Raw genomic sequence first — 15,469 nt, 5'->3', positions numbered from 1 at the left:
TAAATTGTTAATCCTTGGCTTGTTCACCGCACATATGCGCACTAGTCAACAACACACATACACAGTTAACTTTACTGAGAATAGTCAACAACACACATACACAGTTAACTTAACTGAGATTAGCAGTCTTCAGGTAACTTTAACACTCCCATTAGCATCCATAATAGCCCCTAAAACTGCTCGAGTGTGCGCATTAACATGCATACACAACGTGAGCGCCTGACACTGACACGTGCAGGTCGCCGCCGCTCAGCCACGCGTCACTAGCTGTAATGGAAATCAAGACGTTTGCTTTTGGCCGCACTGCTGTTGCTGCGTGTGGGGCTGGTGGTGGGTTGCTGTGGTGTTCATACTGAGTGGAAATGATGACAGCAGGTAATGCGACTTCCATAGCTGTGTGCTGCTGCTGCGGGGGAATGGGGGGAACAAAAGCCCTCTGTGCGTGTGGACTCTTGTCAGACGGCCCTCCTGTGTAAATGCCCATTCAGTGCTCGCTCCCTGTCCCTCCGGTTCACTGATTGGAGTGCTGAGTCTGGCAGGGCACGGCGGGCGTGTAACCCTCAAGAGCAGTGGAACAGCCCCAAGAATGGAAGTCGTATTAGCGCTGCATGCTGCATGCGTGTGAAATAACCTGTCTCTCTCTCTGGCGCTTTCACCCTCTCCCCCACCCCACACCCCCTACCCCACCCCACACCCCCTCCTTGTCACTGTCCTCCTCTTCATCCCTGCCTCTCTCTATTTGTGTCTCCCCCCACTCTACACCCCCTCCTTCCTCTCTTCTCATCTGTCTGTCTTGGCATCTCTGTTCTCTACCCCCCCCCCCCCATTCTTCCTGGGTTCCTGTACATGGCTTCTACACTGCCTCTGTCTTCATGTTCCACGCACCTCCACACGTGCCTCTCTCCCACCCCTTACCCCTTACGCCCCTCTATCCACCCCCACCCCTCTCGTCTCCTCCACCTCCTGCTGCTGTCTTGCTGTCTCTCTTAGTGTGGTGTATCAGGATGGGTTTTATGGAGCTGCTGACCTATACGTAAGTAACCTCCCCCACCCCCCCACCTCTCTCTGTCCATCGCCTTCTCTTTCTGCTCATCCTTTCTCTATGCATTCCTGCATGTGTGTGTTAATGCTTGCAGAGTGTTGCCCAAATCTGAAAGATTAATTATACGCACAATGACAATGCACCTTTGCACATTATGTTGCATGTTGTCTAATGTTTCCACACACTAAATCATGCCATAAATGGGCAAAGCCTTTTCAGATTTGACTGCGAATCTTGTTAGGATTTTACTGGACATTTGTATAATGCTCAGATATGGGCCACTCTGTATACATATATATGTGTGTGTGTGTGTGTGTGTGTGTGTGTGTGTATGTGTGTGTATGAGATGGCCAGGATGTGTGAATCGGTGTGTCCAGGTTGACACCAGCTGTTTCTGTTCTCTCTATAGAATAGTGTTTCAGGACTCAGTCATTAGTAGCAGATTGCCTCAGGTAGGGTCAATGCAAATGCAAGTGTGTGCAATTCCCTTGACTGGGTGATCTTTGCCATGACTTTGATTTTCAGTAGTTTTTCTCCCTTCTGTTTCCTCTTGCCTTTTGACAAACCCACTGGAATCTTCTCACTCTGATCATGGGGAAGGGCTGTCCTAATTGGCCTTTATCCTTCATGCCCGTGTTTGTCATGTGGTGTGAAGGACACCTTACTATAGGCTTGAATGAAACTTTGTTGGTGTTCAGTAATACACCGTCGAGGTCATGGAGACGAGGCTTCTATTACACCTTGGTCTTTAGCACTGGCTTATGAATGTCTGTGAAATCCCTACATTCAAGTACTCATTTACACCTCTCCATCCAATTCTTGTTAACTCCCTAATATGCCTCAATAGCCTTGACCGTAGTGGTAGGGCCAGATGGTGATGTTTCCCTAATGTCTGGACAAAATGAGGACTTCCCTGTATGAGCCACTATTGTAGGTAGTAGAGCTTAAAATGTTCTATGTAAAAACTATAGTTGGATACGGACTTTTAAACTGGATAATTGAATACCAACCTTTTTGAAGCAGCGCAGACGAGGTTAACCCAGGGTGTCGTCCTACCCTAGGCATCCAATCATATGCTTTGAAACATGCAGCCAGAGATGGCCAGTAGTGGACCCATTCCCCAGCCTTTCCTCACTCTGTGTGCCATCCCCTTACAGCATGCCAGTCAACACATGCATGCACTTCATTACATCTTTATTCCCTCTGATGATCAGTCTCTATCTTTCTATCTCTCTCTCTCTCTTTCCCTTTCCCCTCCCCCCTTCTCTTGTCCCTGTTTCTGTATTTCTCCATCTCTCTGTCCTTCTGTCCTTAGTTTACATTTCCTGCTGTTGACCGAAAACCTGTAGTCTCTCGTTCACCCTCTTTTCCTTTCATGCACACTAGTGGCTTTATTCTCCTCTTCAGGGCTCCAGCTGAATGATGGGAGATGTAGTTGATCAGGGCACTTAATGAAACTGGGTGCTTGGTCAGGGATGCATTCAAACTGGAGATGCATGCAGTGTATTTAATCAAAGCAGTGTGTGTGTGTGTGTGTGTGTGTGTGAGTGTGTGCGTGTGCGCCTCTGTGTGTGTGTGTGAGTGCTTGTCACCTTCCCCTGTTCTTCACACCTAACTCTATTGTATTATGTGCATCTGTACTACACATATGTTCTGTATTGTTGTGGGTTTTCCCCCTTGTTTTCTCTCTAAGGTCAAACCATGTCCAGTCTTTTAATTGTGTAATTCCCTAACAGATGGGACAGGTTTAGAAAGGTCCACTAAGGTTAATGACTACAACTACATAGATGATTCAGGTAAACGTTGGACATATCCACACGGAAACAGCTCCCTAGCTTATTCATGCCAGGGACATACTGCAGGGTTCCAGTATGTGTCCTCTGCTGTTGTCATTGTTCATTTAGATTGAGTGCTGTTCTCAACCTCTTTATTATAAAACAATATCTAACCATATGTGTGGTCGCCGTAACTCAGCAATAATAATTCAGAACAATAAAAAGTTCAATAACTCAGTGCCTGGAGGCGCACAGAAAAGATACCTCAAGTTGTTTACCAGTATTCTGTGCCAATTACCAACTCTGTATAGACAACACCTTGTGAAGTAGAATCTCAAAATGGTCACAGGGTTGTCTGTTTATCTTAACTAAGGACTAGGACTAACTGGTCCTATTGGCCATCCTGGGAATGGGTGCTTATTAGAGCAGAACACCTTTGTTCCCCTCTGAGCCTTTTTTTTCACACAGCCAAATACTTTCAGGTATTTTAATAACATACTGCCCTTTTTTGGACATTTTTATGTGACATGGATTGGCCTGTCTCGTTCCCTCCTCTGTCATAAGATCTCTATCTCTCTCTCTATCTCTCTCTCCCTCTCCCTCTCTCTGAGCTGACATCCCTTTAGTCATGCCGTCTCTGACCTCCCTCTCCCCGTGTCTCTCCTGCAGGGAGGCTACGCTGCTTATCGCTATGCTCAGCCCACTGCTGTAACCGGGGCGACTGCTGCTGCGGCTGCAGCTGCCTACAGTGACAGGTGAGGGTCAGGTGGTGACGCCTGGCGTGGCAAATGACTCGGAAGCCTCCAAATGCCTCCTCTCGCAATACGCCAGCATACCGGGACGAAGAGGCTTAATGACGCATAGCGATGCAGAGATTAAACAGTGCACCCTTCAATTCTCATTTTACATTGCTGCCTGTGTGTGTTATGCCTGGCTCACACGGTTGCGTTGCTATGCGTTGATCCGTCAACGATGACTTTTAATGAGGTGATGTCATCCGTTGCCGAACTGAATTGTGGTTCTGTTGCGTTCCGTTGCGTTCCATGGCTTGCGTTGCTTGTGCCGAAAGTTGAGAAATGTTCAACTTTTCGAGAGGCAACGCATGCGTCAGCCAATCAAATTGCATTTCATGCAAATACGGCAGCACAGGCGCTAGCCAATCAGATCGCGTTTAAGCTCCTGTCTAAAGAGCACGAACCTCAAAAAAAAAAGAAGGATGGCGGACCAAACTCCGTAGATGGTTGTATTTGTACATAAAAGTTGTTTGTTTGACTTTTTTTTGCTTAGATTTTTTTTTAAGTTACCGAGAAATAGACACTGTGTACAATGTAAAAACCCCGTTATTGTAACTGAAAAATACATCTGAGTTAGCATGTTAGCATGCCACTACCCACAAGGTAAACAGCTCGTTAGCGGCGTGATTGGTTTGTTGACCTGTCAATCTCACTATAACGTCTCCGTTATCAACACAACCCCATGCGCCAGATACGCCCTCCAGCATCCGTCAAGCAACGCAACCGTGTGAGCCAGGCATTAGTGCATATGTATGTGTGTGCAGATGATATTTTGGTACGATGCTTCCATTCATGGCACTGACGGGTGACTGTCTTTTCTTTTAGTTATGGCCGGGTGTACACTACAGATCCCTACCACGCCCTGAGCCCTGCTGCCGCTGCCTATGGAGTCGGTGCCATGGTAAGGCTCCGCCACTCACCCACACTTTACACACTAGCTCGACCAAGCAGCCCAAACCAATCCCACCCAGATGAGCAGCTGCTGTCGTCCTCTCTGGGCATCATTAGCCATTAGACTAATGTCCAGTGCACGTCTAGATATCAGATCAAGATAGATAGTCTGTGATTGCTGCTGAAACACAGTAGATGGTAGTCACAGATCTCCTCTTTCTGCTTCCATCTGTGACCTTCATGTTTGTCACAGCGATACTCGCGAGTCTCTTTTCTGTCTGCTGTTTTTATGCCTCCCTCTCATTCCCTCGCTCTCCCTCCCTCTCTCTCTCCTGTCTCACAGGCTAGTTTATACCGGGGTGGATACAGCAGGTTTGCTCCATACTAAGTGGACCACCCTCCTCCCTCTTGGATTTCCCTCCTCCCTCCTATTTTCCAGAGCCCCCTTTTCTCTGGCTTCCCTCCTGTGCTGGGCCCCATGGTCCGCAGCCCCCACCAGGACATGTACAGAAGCCTCACACCACACCACAGTTTGTCTGTCAACTCCACAACACAACAGGAGACAACCAGGACCAGTGAGGGACAGTGGCAGCAACATTTTCAAAGACTGCGGGACACCAACGGACACACGGACAGAGACGGACAGAGGGAGGACAGAGAAATCGCTGCTTGATTTATTGATAGGTTTTTTTTTTTACACTACAGCTTTGCAATCACTATTTTTTGTTTTGTCAAAATAGTCTGTGGTTACGCCCTATATTTTCATTTTACAGAAAAACCTTTGTATTACAGCTGACACTAGTATTAAGTTTAGTGAATCATTGTGAACCGTATCTTTATATTCTCTTTAGCACTCATACACACAGAGCATCAGCACCATATACTATTTGGCTTTCAAGCGTGTACTATCGACTACTGTTTTTGACAAACATAAAATACGATAAGGGAGGGGATCTCCCTCGGCTACATTTGAAAGGGCACAACCATTTTATTGGAAGGACAGTTGTTGAGGATCGGCTCTCGTAGCATAAATGAGAGCAGTGGGACATTTATAGCAAAAACTGCATCATTAAATAAGCATCATGGGCAAAACCAAATTACAGTCACTTCACAATCAAGTTAACAGCGGGGGAAAAATAACTTTTAAGAATGACAAGGAGAAGAAAACAAAACCTCTTGTTTTTGGTCTGCATTACCTCATGTTTTTCCTTTGGTTCTAGAAAATGTTAATTATAATAATAATAATGATGATGATGATGATGATGATGATGATGACTTACGATCATGTAAATGATGCTAGAAAACACCAATTCAAATGACCTTTGGGCAACAGTTATTGTTATTATTATACACATTTTCTAGTTTTGATTTATTTCAGGTCTGCTAGTATTATAACTATTATAAAATTGTCATTTCTGTGATTTATAGTCTCGCAAGCATTTCAGTCTGTATCATGTATCCATATTATCTCATCTATCTATAATGTCTGCATCCTTTGCCTGAGGAGGACTAGTGGAGCAAAAAAAAAAAAAAAGAGAGAGAGAGAGAGACGATATCTTTCTTCTGGAGCAAACTATGACCAGCTCTGAGACTCACGTGAGACATACGAGACTACACAGCATTCCGTAAGCGCCACCTCTTAACTTCACGTCTGGAGTCATTGGCCATCCCGAATCCATCCAGTGTAGAGACCATCCCAGTGAGTAGGAGCCGGACTGGTTCGCGGACGAGATCGGAATTCTCAGGGCTTGGGGACAGGAACACCAGCGGAGCTGTGGGATCACTTTGTGTACCCCCACACTTTTAAGCCAGTGGTGCTCCTCTACCGAAATTCATTTTAGTTTCTTTTTTTTCTTCTTTTTTTTTTTTTATTCCACCCATCAACTTACGAACGGCACCCCTTTTTGCTGAGGAGTGGGACAGAGTGAATGGTGTTCCTATGCTTCCGCTCTGGCGCGTCGGTTCGTTTGGGAATGTTGTAGTCCAGTCCAGTATGTACCAGAGCTACTGCCTCCTTGCTCCCCTAAGCAGGATGGGACAAACCTGTATAAACTTTGTCTCGCTCCTGTTCTGTATATCTCCATATACTCAGACTATGTTATTGTTGCTACTATTATTGTTATGATATAATTGCTATTGTTTCTTTTTTGGTTCCAAAGATTCTCTAAAAGCACATTTGTTTTGGTCGACTGTATACACGTATGATTATCCTTTTAATGGTTGATGTTGCAATTATTTTAGCTTTTTTAAAAAAGGAAAAAAAATACGTCTTGCATGTCTGTTAAAATGGCATCATTGCATCATAGTGCTTCAGAAGCACCTCGTCTTGGAGGGAGACACCCAACAGCTTCAGCGAGGGAGGTGGGGATGAAGCGAAGCAGGGTGGATGTTAATTTATTTAGGCGGTTTTTAATCATTCGTAGCAACCGGACCCCTCAAGGGCTGACCGCCTACACTACAGTACAAGTGTTAAGATGTTAAGGAAGCGGACGAGGTCGTCTCTTTGAAAAGCAAATACCTCTCGGAGCCATTATGCGGAACGAAAAGTGAGCGGGCAAATTTGGAAGTGGTAGGCTGTGGTCTTGAGGGAGTGATGCAGCATAGATGTGTGATCTCCCCACAGACACACAAAGGCCAGCGTGACAGGTCAGAGGAGGATAGCGTGACATTTTTAGAGACCCCAACAGTGTAAATGTCACACGGGCCGAGGGGAGTAGATGGGGAGAGCGAGAGAGAAAGATAGAGAGATAGAATGTCTCTTCTAAGAGCAGTTCTCTCATGATAATAACCCAAGCTGTGGCTACTGCTCAATACCCCATGGAGTTGGAAATGTGGCTCTACCCGTGATCAGCCCTGTGTGAGGACGCAGAAGGCTCAGAGGGTACAGTCCGCTGAAGAGGAGCGTTTGAGGTGTCTATAGGCAGCTGGAGCTGAGTTTCTCCATGTTAACCAGCTCAGACTCTATTGTATTAAACAGCACTAGTGAGATTTCAGAAGGAGGCGGACAGAATTTGCAAACATTTCACACGTTCTCCTTTGTTTGGCCTGTGCAAGAGGATGAACGAAAAAAGGTCTACAGATTTTTGAAACAAACACTTGCTCAAGCCAAACTTGTATATTTGACATCAGGATAGAGAGGGGTGGGATGGGGAAGGATGTCGTTTTTTTTACTAGTAATTGTCTACTGTCTCAGCCATGTTGCTGTCTGAGGCCTACCTTGCCCTCCTGTGTTGTCATGGAATTCGTTGAACTCTTGTTTTTTTTGTTTTGTTTTTAAACTGTATTGGAATGCTGGGTCTGGGTTCTTCATTTGACTTGAGAACCCCCCCTGTGAGCCTGTGTCTGCCCAGTTCTACTCTCTGTAGGCGAATGACATTAAATGCCTGAGAGCAAACCCATCCAGTGCTGGTTTATAAAGTCAGATTGTCTATGCTGTGATGTCCCCATCAGTTCCATACCCTTCTTTAGCTGACTCCGTCACCGATCTCCCCCTGAAACCCAGACCCTTCCCCCTTACTTGGAATTTGGAGAATCTCATTGGCCTCTGGGGCTGCTGATGACATCATCTCAGCCATGACCAGAGTGCTCCGGTGCCTGCGCAGTACTGCCTTGATTGCACAGGAAATGACCCGTGGGGTTTCAACTTTGACCTTGCCCCGTCTCTGCCTGCCTCCCTTAGTTTATCCCCCTCCCATGGTCCCTTTCAGTTTCCCATTTAAAAAAGTGACTTGTGTATTTTTGTTTTGTTTTTGTTTTTCAAGATTTACACCACATTCATGCCTGCCTTTTTCTGTTATTGTTTTTGAATGTACATATAAACAGTTTGTTTGGTTTTTAAAATGTTGTCATGTCTGCTTATTCACTTTAAATATTTTTATTTTCATCGAAACACTACAGCAAAGGTGGTTTATTGATCTGAGCCTACATTCAACATTACAGAATAATATGTAATTACATCCGTTGTGTAAAAGCTGTCTACAGTTGCTCTGAAAATGAGGCAAGGCTCTGGATCCAGTGGAAGATTATCACCTAAAATCATTGCTCTAATAATGGCAAGAAAGGAACGGGTATATCAAGGATGAATAAGCATCCGAAGCAAATGCCTGCCTCAGTGTGTTTCAGTCGGAGGGTTTAACAAATTCTCAAGCCTTTGCCGAACCATGTAACTGGCCTAAACTATTGATGCTCACGTCCTAAATCTGCTCCTTTTTTATACGGCTCTACATTTTCTTCAAGAGGGTTCAATTGAAAGTAATTTGTAATAATGGTATTTAATTAGTTGAATTCTGATGGAACCAAACTGCATGGCTGACTTTCCAAAAGTCACAAGGTTAACTGCCTCTCTGGTGTGGTGTCCTGTCATATTGAAATTGAAGTGGAGCTTAATTGAAGAAGTCAAATTCAGGGCGGTTTAATGATGGAGACTAATTAAAAATGATGGCTTTTGTGCAAGTATTGAGGCTGGGAGGCGAACATCTGAATGGATTGCAGCGAGGCCAAGGCGATCACCTGAGCTCTTTGGAACATGAAATGACAGAGGAGAAGTATTCCATTGGCAGGTCAACTGTGAAGCACAGATAGGTCAAGGCATTATTCAGCCTGATGATTCATACCCCCCCCCCCCACACACACACACACACACACACAGATACAGACACACACACACAGACACTACTTCGGCATGGCTGGTAGATGGAGGAGGTGCATTAGATAAAACACAAACCATTTACAAAGGACAAAGAGTAATGAATCACACATCTTTTGACTACATTTCTCACACTTAGTCAGAGGTGAGAGGTATATGAATCATGACACTGCCTGCCATGTCAGGCATGATCTGGTTTAATGGGAACTAACAGAGCTTAGTTTCTGTCATCTCCATACTGTGTAGAAATGACATCCAGACTTCTTTGACAGGGGTAACCCAGTGGTTCCCAAAGTGTGGGGTGGGACCCACGGGGCGGGGTGTTGGTTGAGGGTGAAAAACCAGAACGAGGAACCTAAACAACCAACTACAGGTGGAGTTGTGTATGGCAGTGCTCTTACAGCATAGTAGCCTATAAGGAACCTATTTGGTGATGAGATTATAGTTTACCGTGTACTTGTATACTGTGGTCAGGGCTTACCGTTTAGCCTATATGTTAGAAGGGTAACATGTGAGTGTCTCAATCTTTGCGCCGTGGTGATCGGCGGTCCTGTTTTTTCATTGTAAAGGGGGGCCTGCCATTAACATTTTGGGGACCACTTAGATAATCAAAGTGCCGTCAACAGACACCTACTGGGGCTTGTGTTACAAACACACAAAATGCATGAGAAGTAACATTATGCTACATTGTGTCTGGTTAAAAATAATTTCTTTGACATCCCATACACGTTACATGGGACATTTTGTGTGTTTCAATTCCCTCTGTACCACTGTGAAATATTTATTCATACACTTAAAACAATATACACGATCTGCCTCGTCAATTGGTGTTGGTTAATGGTCTTTACATTTACCACAGTGCCATCTCGTGGTATGTTGTAGAACACATGCCTTTTTCACTCCAGTCTCAATTCCCATTGTCTAACAGCTGCTCCCTCACAAAGACTCACATTTGGAGAAGTTTTATACGATACCATTTTAATTTTGAACAAAGTGCAAACTGTACAAAATAATAATCGATAGGGATCAAGTCTATACAAACAGCGATGTGGTCGCGAACAGCATTTCATGGTTGGAAAGACTGGTGTGTTCCACCAAACAGAAAATTATGAAAGACATCTGCAACGTAAGCATGTTTAATTAAACAAAACGACTGTCTCCTCAGAGTTTCTCATTCTCATCTCCAAGACCTAGTGTTCAGTCCGTGTAAATCTTTGGAGTGAGTGCCTATGGTATTTACCTAGGTCTCACGTGGCTATCATTGTGTATAAAACACGTTAGGCTTTTGCCGAACAGGTATCACTGACAGTCCGTCGAGTCTGTCCCGTGTGTATCAAACAGATAAGTGTGTGTAAAGCCATTCCAGGCGCACAGAAGTGTAGCATGAGTCCGATTATGCTTCCTGTCGTAGAATAATGAACTTGATGGTAGACCGCTAAACGAGAGAACAGAACACGAAGATTGATTGACTGTGAAATGTATTTATGTTGGATATGGTTAATGTAATAGCGTGTCAATTAGACAGCCTGGGTCCGTAGTATTCGTCGTAGGGTTCATTTATGTTTGTGGTCTGAGGCCTGGGAATGGAATAGTCTTTATCTGGGTCAATGTCCTGAAAGCAAGAGCAGAAAGGTCAGCTGCTGTGATGGTTTGCTTTATATAATTGTGACAAAATGTGATTACATAAACGGCCATTGATTATACTACTGAGCTGATTATTGAATTTCTTCACATCGTTTCAAACATTGGAAGCTCTGTAGGCTGTCTGAATGAATGTATCACAGTGCACTTACTGTCATGGAAAATCCTGATTCATACGGAGATCTCAGCACTGGTTCACTTTTACCTGAAAAAGTAGCAGTAATGTGCAAGGTCACACAGTGATCAAAACGAGACTGGATTACAAGGAATTCATTTCAAGCTGCACCATTTGCATTTCTTGTCTATGGTCGAATGCAACTTTGCTATCTGACAGTTTGTGGTAGAAGCTGGAATCCATAAGACCTATGATATCTTAAACTATTGTTAAGTTCTTTACAGCTTTCCCCATTCCCCATTCCATCCACCCTGTTTCTCTATATTTCATTCCTTCCTTCTATCTCCATCATTCTTTCTTTACTTTTCCTTTTTTACCTCTGCTGCTGTGCTTCTCACCTCTCCTGTTGTCTGTGTCGTTCTCAAAACTTCTGTTGTCCCTCCCTCCCTTCGGGCTTGGCAGACTCCCCAGGCCAGGCGAGGGGGTGGTCCAACTGGTGAAGTCCAGTGTGCTGCCTTTGGTCCGGGCCTCCCTCCGGCACAGGACGGCCAGCTGGCTGACCCCGTGACCCAGCAGCATCACCCAGCCGCTGGCCACCAGCGCCACGCTCAGCACGGGGTCGTCCCAGGCCGGTCGCCGGCCCATCTCCGGATTCCCACGGGTAAGCAGGGCGATCCACACCACCCAGACGGCAGCGGCCAGGAGCACGGTGAGCAGCAGCAGCGTGGCCTGTGTGTGTCCCGCGCGGCTCCACGCGGCCGTGTGCCGGTAGCTGTAGCCGTAGGCACGACGCGTGCGCCACACCAGCCGGGCAGCCAACACCAGCGCCGCCGCCAGCAGGCACAGCACGTAGATGAGCAGCATGGCGAACTCCGCCTGCGAGTAGCTACACGGCAGCCCATCACGCACCAGCACCATCAGCAGCCACTCCACGGCGATGATCACCTGCACGGCGGTCAGCACCACGACGACGACTGGCTCGGCCCAGCCCCGCGCCACCCCGAAGCCCAGCAGCGCCAGGCAGCGCGCCAGCAGCGCCGAGAAGCAAAGAGCCGACAACACGCCGAACAGGAAGAGGCGCGTGGGGCAGGTGCGTGGCGTCAGGTGCACCACGAAGGCGAAGGTCAGCGCGAACAGCCCCGCCGTGCCCAGCAGGAAGAGCAGCAGGGAGACCACGCTGGCGCCCGCCCCTCCGAAACGCAAGCTCCTGATCCGGCAGCAGGAGCAGCAGCGCCACAGGCTCCAGAGGAGCAGCCCCAGCAGCAGGCCCACGCTCAGCACGAAGCCCAGCGAGGCCAGGCTCTCCACCACGATGCCCCACGCCGCCTGCTTGTCGCACAGGTTGAAGTAGATGGGGGCCAGGCCAGGCCCGCAGCCTGGGGCAGGAGCTGGGGTTTGGGCATCCACGGAGTCCAGGCTGGAGTTGGAGGTAGAGTTCCGCAATGGGGGGCCTGTTAAGGTGATGGCTCTGGTTGATGTAGAGGGAACTACGGTGGTTGTGGCAGGGCTGGCGGTTGTGAGAGTGGGTGTGATGGTTGAGGTTGGAGAGCTCAGAGAGGTGGGTGTGATGGTTGAGGTTGGAGAGCTCAGAGAGGTGGAGGTGATGTTTGAGGTTGGAGACCTCAGGGGGTCGGAGGTGATGTTAGCAACATCGGCGGTGGCAGAGGCTGCTGTGGAGTTCTGGCATTGGGCAAACGGTAGGGAAGTGAGGAAAATCAGCAGGAGAAAAGGAAGACGTGGGGTTATGGCACCCATTGCTGTCATTAGTGTCATGACTTGGGCTTGTGTGTAGCGCTGCTCCTTCTCCCCAGGCTATTCTCTTGTGCTGTTTAGGGTTCCTCTTCGGGAGTTGGGTGGATGTTACCTGAAATGGAGGTCAACATAGATGAAAGTAGAAGACCTGAGTGATCTGGCCCTGCACAGAGCTGTGGTACATGCTGAGACTACATTAAGTCAAATGGTGTCACATTGGTAATATCCATTTGAAATTAATCTGATTATATATTTATAATGAACAATTGACATTAATCTCCACTTATTTATATCTTGTGAATCAGTTAGATAAGCTCCTAGTAGTTAGCCGTAGTCGTAATATCACTTATGTCATAAGGGAAGTGTTATCTACAGGAAGTTGACCATTAGCAGAGCACAAAAATGACTGTAAATCAAAAGTACCAGAGATCTCATTTAAAAAAGAAAACGACTGTTAGGGCTGAGGAGGCTGACTAGAAGAATGACATAATGTGGAAAAAACAAGTCAAAACATGGTGGCTGAGGGGAAGGGCACGCTGAGCAGAGCAGCAAGAAGTGAAAGACCTTGTCATGAGATCACACTCATAAGTGGAGAGGAAGAGCAGAGAGATGATAAACCAAAATGAACCGAAACAAGGAAAGAGAGTGGCAGAGAGAGAGAGAGAGAGAGAGTTGATTGGGGGAAGCTTTGAAACAACAGAGATTGTGCGGACGTGAGAGAGTATCCAGAGATATATACTCCTGATAGGTGGCTGTCACTTCCTCCAGCTCATAAAAGAGCCCTTGTTGGAGTGTCACTGATTCAAAGATGACATTTACTGAGCTTATCGCCCAGGGGGTGAAAATGGCCCTCCATCTTTGCCTGGCCCATATTAAGCTGCGCAGCTAGAGAGCCCCAACCCTTTCGAATGTCGCACAGCTAAACACCTTATCTCAACATTTAGCCACTTCAGATTGTTTTAGATGATTTCAGATGGGCTGACTGGTCCCCGATGGAGACGGGGATGGGCTTGGTTGACATTAAGTAAGCCTTTGGAGCGCAGATTAGACATGTCTTATGAACTCATAGAATGTTTCGACAAAACTCTAGAGATACAACAGGTCTATCGATATGACCATGTTCAAGAAACTGTTAAAAACAGCAAGAGGCCCACTAGGACAAATATAGAAATGGACTAACCAACCGCTTGTTGGTTTTTGGTCTGTTTTCAATTTTCCAAGTTGTTGTCTTAAAACATTCTAAATCACAGTGCATCATGTAAAAGTCTTCATTCTTAACATGGTGTGTACTGAACAGAAGTCAGAGTGTTTGTACATACCTAAAATCCAGTGGTTTCAGCGTTAATTAACGTCATTAAATCCAGTTAGGAAGATTTAGGCTTTTGTCCTTGTTGAGTGTAAAAGAGAGATTAGCTTCATAGCAGTAGTTATTTCATAGGTGAGTGTCTTTCATAAGTCCATTGTTTAGGGAGAAGCTCCTCTCCCAACTTTGGCTGAGGTGATGAACGACAGGAAGTGAGGGAGTGGAGGTACATGGGAGAGAGAAGAGAGAGGGGGGGAGGAGTGCATGGGTGTCAAAGGGAAAGAAGTGGATTGTTTTCACTCTTACAGAATTTACATTGACCGCATGTTAGGTAGAAGGGGAGTAGCCCATACACACCTGAACACACACACACACACACACACACACACACACACACACACACACACACACTCCTCCCCCGCCTCTGATTCAATCTCACTTTGCAAGAGAACGCTAGGTGGGGCATAAAAGTAGCTGGGGGCAATGGAACAGGTACAAACACACGCACAGATACACACACACACACACACACACACACACACACACACACACACACACACACACACACACACACACACACACACACACACACACACACACACACATTCACACACACTTCCATAAATATGCACTCATTCCTTAACAGACATACATTGAGACACCCATTTGTTTAGCCTATGTTTTATAACTTTACAATGTATCCACTGTATGTTAGTATCACAGTTTGTGCGGTGTTTTAACAATGAGATTATTGTTGGACATCACACACTTGGTTGCTAGGGTGGATTAGCATGAGTAATTTGACTGACTCACATGCACTTGGACGTAATGTAACCAATGCAACGCATTCAGTTTATGTGCTTGACAACAGGAGTTTCAGAGTGTCTCTTTCTTCTGTGTGTGTGTGTGTCTGTGTGTGTGTGTGTGTCTCTGTGTGTGTAAGTGTGTTTGTAAGCCTGCTTTAAAATTCTTTGCTCAGGTTCCTACAAGTTTAGGTGTGCATGCACTTAGGAGGGAGGGAGGAGTGAAATCCAACAAAAAATATCCACAGGTTTTCCTTTCAGAGCCACGAAAAGCATTCTTGTGTTTCAGCCGTCAGCAGTCAATAGGCTTATAACTGAACATTCAATTTAGAGCTGTAGGGCAACACTCTCTTGAAGCACTGTTGAGGCACCACAGGTCCAGGTGGCAGGATCAGTTATTGTCGAGTGAAACATATTTATGAATGGAAGAATGTAGATTCAAGAGCACCTGATACTAAAATATTTGATGTGGAATCTAAATTGTTCTGAAGATAAAGACTGTGCCATATTTTGATTTAATGCATATTCATTTTAGCATTTGTAAGAATTTTATTAATACAATAGTTTTGCCACTTCACTTTGAATAATGCACACATTCCATGATCATTTTTATTATAAATATTTGTCAGTGATGAAGTGTTGGTGAAGAAGGGCTGTGTGATATCCAACTGGTTAGAGATTCTAAATGGTCAAGCAGAGACAGAGGGG

At 45.9% G+C, this 15,469-nt stretch overlaps 2 protein-coding genes and 1 long non-coding RNA gene across 7 annotated transcripts in view; 1 reads left to right on the top strand and 2 right to left on the bottom strand.

Annotated features, from left to right (window-relative positions):
• LOC105898793 (RNA binding protein fox-1 homolog 2-like) overlaps window positions 1-8,342 on the top strand; it is a 39,847-nt gene extending 31,505 nt beyond the window's left edge. For 3 of the 5 annotated variants that reach the window (XM_031572083.2, XM_012825871.3, XM_031572097.2), the window contains exons 9-12: window positions 991-1,033; window positions 3,487-3,572; window positions 4,437-4,512; window positions 4,846-8,342. In XM_031572083.2, coding sequence (XP_031427943.1) covers window positions 991-1,033; window positions 3,487-3,572; window positions 4,437-4,512; window positions 4,846-4,890 — 250 coding nt within the window. In that variant the 3' untranslated portion in view covers window positions 4,891-8,342. Of the gene's footprint in view, window positions 1-990; window positions 1,034-1,451; window positions 1,495-3,486; window positions 3,573-4,436; window positions 4,513-4,845 lie in introns of all 5 variants that reach the window. The other 2 variants (XM_031572086.2, XM_031572108.2) reach the window with 1 other exon arrangement.
• A 2,208-nt stretch (window positions 8,343-10,550) lies between these two features.
• Window positions 10,551-11,395, bottom strand: LOC122133016. Its single transcript, XR_006152487.1, has 3 exons — window positions 11,302-11,395; window positions 10,941-10,993; window positions 10,551-10,759 (listed from the first exon to the last, which is right to left on the bottom strand). It is a non-coding gene; the product is annotated as an uncharacterized LOC122133016 (long non-coding RNA).
• Window positions 11,396-11,398: 3 nt separating this feature from the next.
• On the bottom strand, window positions 11,399-12,658 carry LOC122133225 (G-protein coupled receptor family C group 5 member D; the record flags this gene model as incomplete). Its single annotated transcript, XM_042708925.1, has 2 exons — window positions 12,141-12,658; window positions 11,399-12,080 (listed from the first exon to the last, which is right to left on the bottom strand). Coding segments are annotated over exons 1-2 (1,200 nt in total), but the record flags the coding sequence as incomplete, so codon positions are not given.
• Between the last annotated feature and the right edge of the window lie 2,811 nt (window positions 12,659-15,469).

This window comes from Clupea harengus, chromosome 1 (assembly GCF_900700415.2).
Source record: "Clupea harengus chromosome 1, Ch_v2.0.2, whole genome shotgun sequence".
In the NCBI taxonomy this organism is placed as follows: domain Eukaryota; kingdom Metazoa; phylum Chordata; class Actinopteri; order Clupeiformes; family Clupeidae; genus Clupea; species Clupea harengus.
The sequence above is the reverse complement of the archived record's forward strand: the minus strand, read 5'-3'. Positions and strand labels throughout refer to the sequence as shown.